The 8,125-nt window shown below is 40.9% G+C and overlaps 1 protein-coding gene across 1 annotated transcript in view; it reads right to left on the minus strand.

Annotated features, from left to right (window-relative positions):
• Ier3ip1 (immediate early response 3 interacting protein 1) overlaps positions 1 to 5,126 on the minus strand; it is a 17,947-nt gene extending 12,821 nt beyond the window's left edge. Inside the window, exon 1 of the mRNA XM_005372888.2 lies at positions 4,930 to 5,126. Coding sequence (XP_005372945.1) covers positions 4,930 to 5,020 — 91 coding nt within the window. The 5' untranslated portion in view covers positions 5,021 to 5,126. The remainder of the gene's footprint in view (positions 1 to 4,929) is intronic.
• Between the last annotated feature and the right edge of the window lie 2,999 nt (positions 5,127 to 8,125).

Genomic DNA, 8,125 nt, shown 5'->3' on the forward strand with positions numbered 1-8,125 from the left:
TTTTTTTGTCTTTTTTGAGACAGGGTCTCACTGTGCTGGCCTTGAGCTCACTTTGTAGCCCAGGCTGGTCTCGAACTCACAACGATACTCCTGTCTCAGCCTCCTGGGTGCTGGGATTATAGGCATGTGCCACCACGCCTGGCTGCCATTGGCTTTTGTGTTTAGTATGAGGTAGGAAATCAAGATGCATCTCATTTTAGATATCCAGTTAATTCAGAATCATTTATTGAAAGGTCCATTCTTTTAATAAAATAACTAATGGGCATTAGTTATTTTTGTATGTTTTTCTAATTTGTTACCTTCATCACAAATTACGTGTTCATTAAAAAATGGGTCTGAGTTTGGGTTCTCCAGTCTAAAAACTTCAGTAAATTCTTTTCTGCTTAATTAGCCAGAAATCAGTTTCTGTTCCTTTTTAACCAAGAACCCTGACAAAAATGAATAATTTTAGAACTTTATCCTTGAACTTCTTCACAAGATAGCATTTGTTCCAATAGTTTCAAATAACCAGCCAATACTGAAAATCTCAGAATGACAGGAAGTCATTCTGGGCACCAGATCTGTATATTCAAACACCTGTAGGACATCATTACACCTCTATTTGAAACTTTAAAGGTAACTTGAACTAGATTCTGTTTTAAATGTCTCTCCTTAGGAAATAACACTGTCCTTATTCACCCAGTAAGTTACATTCCCATGTGTCTGTACCCTGTTATCTTCCTCCAAAACATTTGTCCCATGGTCAATGAACTATCTGCATAATTATTTTAAACATCTATTCCTTCATCTATCCCTTCCATCACTGTCCTAATGAAGGAACGGGAAAAATGCGGATCAATTTATGAAGGAACAGGAACATTGTGTTATGTTCGCTTCTATATCCTTTCTACCTAGCTTGCAGTGATTGGCCTATTTATTTTATTTTATTTTATTTTATTTTATTTTTTTTTGGTTTTTCTCCGGTACCGGGAACCGAACTCACGACCTTGTGCTTGCCAGGCAGGCACTTTTGCCACTGAGCTAAATCCCCAGCCCCTGGCCTATTTATTATTAAAAAATGAAGAAAACTTTTTGCTACCAAATGTAGGAATCTTATCAAGATTTTAAAACATCACTCAATTTAATAATTGTTACCTTTCATCACATGTGCTTTATGGTTTCTCTGCTTAACTTAAAGTAGTTTAATGGTGTTATATACCATTCCTAAAATATTTCAGCACGCACTTGGAAAAATAAGAACATTTTCCCCAGGTGCACTGATGCATGACTGTAATCCCAGCACTTTGGAGACTGAGGCAGGAGGAGGATCCCAAACTGGAGGTCAGCCTGGACTACACAGCAAGATCTGTTTCAAACAAACAAGCGAAAAAGCATTTCCCTGTTTAACTATAATATATAACATCATTATCACACATACAAAATATTTTACAGTGATTCATTAATACCATCTACTACCTCCTAGTCCAGTGGTGCTGAACCTAAGGCATGCATGCTGGAGAAGGCTGTTTATTATCACTGAAAGCACTAAAAGGTTCACCATCACGTCCTAAACCATATTCAAATTTCATCAAATGTTTCTGAAATACCTTTTACAGATATTAGCATCAGGATTCAATCAAAGTTTACAAATTGCTTATGAATACCTTCCTTATACCCATTTCTTTGTCTCTCTTTTTTAGAGTTCTTATACCTTGTGTCACTATCTTACTGGTCAGCCCCTCCCCTTCCTCATATTCTTTGGAGCACTGATTTATTAAAGACAACTGGCTAGGGCTAGTTCTCATTGTCACTGCTCAAACATCTCAAGTCTTTCCTATCTAAAAGCAAAACAAAACAACCACTACAAAATACGCTTCAACATACTTTTTCTTCTTTTCCTTCAATTTAGTGATAAAATTAGATAATCTTGTCTCTATTTTATCACTGTCCACTTACTTCTCATCTCAATCTTGATTTTACCCACTGCTATAACTTCTCTTTTAAAATCACCAAAAATTTCAATTACTCTAAATACTTATGACTCTTTTCAGTTATCTTACTTGGCTTTTCAGCCAGATTTGTGTCATTTGACTATCTGTCCTTCTTCAAACAACTTTGACTTTGGTGAAACCTCACTGTCTAAGTTTCCCCAGCTCTGTTTTGCTCCTTCAAGTTTACTGTCAGCTCCTCTACCTCTACCTAAACATTAAATACTAGAGGAGATTCTAGGACTGCTTTGAGCATAAATTCTGTTTGTAGTGTACTCTTTCCCTGAATACTTTTTTCTCCTCACATGGCTTCTTTTATCATCAGTGACTGACAAACTCAATTTCTTTTTGGGTTTTTGAGACAGGGTCTTGCTATATAGAACAGGCTACTATTGAACTCACTAGCCCAGGAAATGCAGTGACCCTCCTGCCTCAGCCTCCTAAGTGCTGGGATTACAGGCGTGTGCCACCATGCCCAGTGACAAACTCAAATTTCAGTTCCCACCGTGGTTTATGTTTCGGTTCTGTGGACTTAAATCCAATGATTATTCTACATGCCCATTTGTATATCTCATAGAAACATCAAGCTCAGAAAGTAAAACTTACTGTGTTATGTTTTTACCTCTTTATCTACCACCATTACCCCTAATTTCCTTTACTAGATCCTTTCCACTGACAATAATTCCTTTTTCACTTCAATTATGAAGATTTTAAAACATCAATGTAATAATCATTACCCTTTTATCATATATGTGTACTGCCCTCTAATGCAGTACTACCATCATTCAGTGGCTTAAGAGAGAGACCCTCTAAGAGATCTTTAACTTTATCCTCTCTCCCTCACTCCCAAAGTCCAACATTATGTTCTCCCTTTTCTACCTTTAATGTATCTTCTCATCTGCATTAATTTTCTAGGGCTACCATAATAAAGTACCACATATTGAAGCTTATTACAACAGAAATTTATTTTCTCAGTTTTCGACGCCAGAAGTCCAAAATCAAATGCCAAAAGGTCTGGGGAATTCTGGAAGTTCTGAGGGATAATCTCATCCATGCCTCTTCTAACATCTGATAGTTGCTAGAAATCCTTAGGGTTCCTTGGCTTGTAGCCACATCACATACAATCTCTGCCTATTGTCCCATAGACTTCTTTTTTGTATTCCACTTCATATAAAGATACCTGTCACTGGATCAAAGATCCAACAATGTCTAACCTAGTATGATATCTCAACTTGATCACATGTGCAAGGAACTTGTTTCCAAATAAGGTTACAGCCACGGAGTGGCTTACCAAGAGTTAAGACTTCAGTGTTTTTTCTTTCACAGACACAATTGTTATATAGTATCGGGGGTCAGAATGCCTAGTTCCACAACTTTCTATCTGTCTGATCTTGAAAAAGTTACCTACTCTTTATGAGTTCGGTTTCCCATCTGTAAAGCAACGATGAAAAGCAACGATCTCAAAGCTGCTGTGAGGGTTACACAGGTTAATACCATATGTAAAGCATTTGATATAGATCCTACACATAACTGCTACATAACTACTGATTATCATTATAGTTATATCCTCTCATCTTTACTTTCCTTACTTGGAATTGTTCTTCCGACATTTACTTCTTTCCCTTCTAATGTGTTCCCCATACTATAGCTGAAAGGAATTTGCAAATAACAAAAATCTGATCACATCACTGCCTTGCTTAGGACTGTTTTCACCTGTTTCAGAATTTCCACACCAGCTCTCCACTACTCATGGCTCTCCTCAGCTTCTCACACCTTCACCTTCACCTAGTTAATATTTACCCACTTACAAGATTTCAGGTTGGACATACGTCCTCCAAGGTTTTGGAGATTCACAAGTTACTGGCACTCCCCATTTCTCTCTCATGATACTCCACATACTTGCTACTTATTTTCATTTTGATTAAATTTCATTAGAAGAGCAAAGCAAATGCTTTAGCTTTGGCTCTTATTACATGGGCCCAGTACATAATTTGAGCACAATAAATGTGCTCGATAAATTTTTTCTGAAATAATAAATGAATCACTCGAGTTTTAAAGATTCACATGATCATATTTGGTACGCTGCGACAAATAATTCACATCATGGAGTATCCAATCTCAATTCTGCCTTAGCAAGAAGCAGCCTGCCCAGGCTGGCATGATGATTGCTGGACTGTGAAGTTACCACAGCCATACTTGTGTCTTCATCTTTGTATTCCTAAATTCTAGCACAGTCTTTGGTCCTTACAGGCGCCCATTAAGCTGTACTAAACCTCTTGGAAAGAGAGTACTGGCTGTCCTGATTACTCCTTTACTTTCTTTTTCTTTTTTTCCCTTTTTTTTATTTTAAAGAGAAAAGAACAAAAACAAATTAACAAACACAGAGACATAAACAAAACAACATAAAAGCAATACAGAATTTCACACAAGGTGATAGGAAATTAACAATGGTTGTTGTATTACATATTCTTATCTTCAACTCACTTTCTTTCCCCTTCTTCTTATATCCCCAAAGCGCAAGAACCCTAGTTTGCCCTCGATCAGCCCATTCTTCTAACTACCAAAGCTCTAACGTGAGCCACGCCCCCTCCCCAAGCCCCAACTCTCACTCAAAATTCAGACTCCTACCTTTTCGACTATTAAAATCGGCAACAAAGAAATTCAGTGAAATTACTGACCCAAACTAAGCCCAGGCAGGGGCATCCGGGTTTCATCTCTTATCTTCCCTCCCTCGCCCCCTGCACATCGAGGGCGTCTGTTCAATATTCACGCTGCCAATGAGCGGAAACCCGGTGAGCGGTGAGATGAAAGTGGCTCGGCTGCCTCCCGGGAAGAGACTACCTCACCCCAAGCAGTGCGCCTTGCCTCTCTCGGCCCGGGTTGTTCCCCCGCGCGGCCGAGCTAGGTCCGCGCCTCTCGGACTCCGCTGGCCTCTCAGCCCGCGCCCCGCGGCCATACTCACTGTTCTTGAGGAAGCGCTCTTCATGCAGCACGGCGATGGCGTTTACGCACAGCAGGGCCGCCTGCAGCAGCGAGTATAGAGTAAAAGCCATGGTCACCAGCCGCCGCCTAGAAATCCAACCAATACTCTCGCCACCGCGGCGGACGTGGCGGCACCGTCGCCTCCTAGGCTGTCTTACGGGTGCCGGTGGGGCCCAAAACACGCTCTCCGAGACGCTTTGCCTCCTTCTGGCTAAAACCCGCCCTTCTCTGACGTCATCAAGACGTGTCAGTCCAGCTGTCGGATGTAGTCCCATGCAGGAGTTGTTTGTAGCCAGTGGAGCGCGTGAAAAGCGATTTGTCCCGACTGAGAGGGACTGCAAGTGTAAAATACCCGCCAAAAGTCGGACGTGGTGGCAAAAACCTGTAATCCAAGCACTTTGGAAAGTTTAGGTAGGAGGATTGCAAATTCGAGCCCAGCGTAGGCAGATTCGCAAATTAGAGAAACCCTGTATCAAAAAGAAAAGCGGGGCTGCTGATGGGATTTGCAAAGAACTTGGGTTCAATCTCCAGTATAAAATGTTTTAAAACTCTAAAAACAAACATTAACATAGTTTGCATCCCTAGGATGACGCCAGGGCCGCTTCAGTGCTCCCCTGAGAAAGTTTAAAGGTGCCAAAAAAGCTATTTGTTCTAGCCAATAGGTCCCTAACCACCCTTTTCTACCACACTTACTGAAAAGGGCTTACACTTAGGAATCCCCCTTCTGTCTCTTTGAGATGTATATGTACCTACCAGGACTCAAGAGCTTTTCTCCAAGACCTGAGTGCCATCCCTTTGAAAAGTAATCAGCAAGACAGACAGGGCCTCTCTCTCTCAGTCTCTGGTGCAGGAAATATATCTGTAACTTTGGCAATTGTCAGCTGGCACATAGAGCTGGTCTACTTGCAATTGCCCTGACCAACCCTCATTAAGTTTTCAACTCCCTGACTCTACTGAAGCCCTGGAGGTCCCCTTCCTCCTTGTCCCTTATAAGCCCTCATTAGCCTTTTTATGGTTTCACTTCACACTGGGCCTTCCTCCCAACTGTAATAGTCCATTACTGATGTGTTCTTCTTGCTTTAACATCTAGTTTTGTCTTTAACAGCATCAGTAAGAGACTGAGCTAGACCGTGTTAAACTTTAGAGATTGAGAGCAAATAACGCAAAGCAACACTTTCTTAAGATTCTCTAAGATGAAAGAGGGGGGGAAAGTACCATTTTCAATTCCAGAAAGGGCTTTGGGAGCCTATGTGTTGCTACCACTGGAAGAGAGACTGAACAAAAAAGTAATAGTTAAACTCTCAGGAAGAAATTAATCTTAAATAGGCCAACTAGTTCATGTCTACAGAGAAAAAGAAATGTGTTGTTTTCCACAAATAGTACATAGATACTGTCTCCAAAGTCTGGCCCTAAATGCAAGTCAGGTAGAGAAAGACACATAAAGATAAAGGGAATAAAAGAACAGGATACCAACAGATCTTTCCACCCCTCCCCTCCCCTTCCCTTCTCCTCCTTCTCTCCTTCCCTTCCTTTCTTCCTTCCTTCCTTTTTTGCAGTACCAGCAATTGAACCCAAAGCCTTTACATTGAGCTACATCTCCAGCCCCCTCCGTTTCTTTAATTTTTAATTTTGAGACAAGGTGTTGCTAAATCACTGAGTTACTCAGGCTGGGCTTGAACTTGCAATCCTGCTGCCCCAGCCTCCCCAGCTGCTAGGGTATTAGGTGTGTGCCACTATACCCAGCACTGCCTTCTTTTTTGTGACTCTCATACTGCCATGAAGAACAAAAACATGCCTAGGCTAGTCCATTGGCTTTAGGAGAAGAATGAAAAACATGTGAATTAGCACCAAATCATCACAGCCAGTCCCAGCCTAAGTAGATCAGTCCTTACCCAATCATAGACCCATGAGCCTAAATGGTAATCATAAATCCAGACGACTTGGGGCTGGGGATATAGCTCATTGGCATAAGCACCTGCCTGGCAAGTGCAAGGTCGTGAGTTCAGTCCCCGGTACCACATACACACAAAAAACAAAAACAAACAAACAAAAAATAAATCCAGGAGACTAAATGCTAATTCAAGTTACTAAGTTTTAGGGTTGTTTGTTCCACAGTATTTTTGAAGAAACAGATTGCTTCTCTTCCATGTCTACAGATACTCACTTTATTCTTTTATTCTAATGACCTAAATACATTGATATTACCTGAAAATTCCCAAATTTATATCTCCTACTCAGTACTCACCTGTGAGCTCTTGGGTGATATTGCTAACTATCATTTGGACATCTAATAGATGTTACCTCAACTCCTGATTTTTCTTCTGAATCTTATTTCTTCTCTAGTCAACCTATTTCAATTAATGGTAACTCCACTGATTCAGGGAAAATTTCTTGGATCATCATTGGCTCTATCTTTTTCTCTCATATGGTACATACAATCCAGCAGCAAATCCTGTTAGCTGTCATTTCAACACATGCCGTGATTTGAGTGTTCCCTCAGAAACTTGCATTGAAATGTGATTGCGTTTGCAACAGCAGTTACGGTGGGGCCATGTAAAAGTGATTAGACCAGGAGATCTGTGCCGTCATGAGTGGATTAGTACAATTGTATCAGCCCCAGTTCATTATTATAAAAGGGCAAGTTCATCTGCCTTACTCTCTCATTTTCTCTTCACCCTTCCGCCACAGGATGACACAGCAAAAAGTCCCTCACCAGATGCTGGCTCCTTGATTTTTTTTTTTTTTTTTTGAGACAAGGTTTTGCTTTGTAGTCCAAGATGGCCTCAAACTTACTTTGTATCCCAGGCTGGCCTCGAACTCATGGCTGTCCTCTTGCCTCAGCTTCCCAACTGCTGGGCTTACAGGCATAACACCACTACACCTGATTTTAGTTTTCTTAACCTCTAAAACTGTGACCCAATAAATTTCTTCTTAGTCTATTGTCTTGGGTACTTTTCTCTCATTGCTGGGACAAAATACCTGGCACCCAAAATTAAGGAAGGAAAGGTTTATTTCCCTTACAGTTTGTGGAGGTTTTAGTCCATACTTGGCAGGTTACAAGGCAGAGTGGCACATGGCAGAGGACTACAGCTCCTGGCGGCAGAACACAGCAAAAGTAAAAAACACCAAAAGGAAGAAATGGCCCCAAGCCTCCTCTTCCTCTCCCTCACATATGC

Source organism: Chinchilla lanigera, unplaced genomic scaffold (genome assembly GCF_000276665.1).
Source record: "Chinchilla lanigera isolate Chin_1 unplaced genomic scaffold, ChiLan1.0 scaffold00001, whole genome shotgun sequence".
Lineage (NCBI taxonomy): Eukaryota > Metazoa > Chordata > Mammalia > Rodentia > Chinchillidae > Chinchilla > Chinchilla lanigera.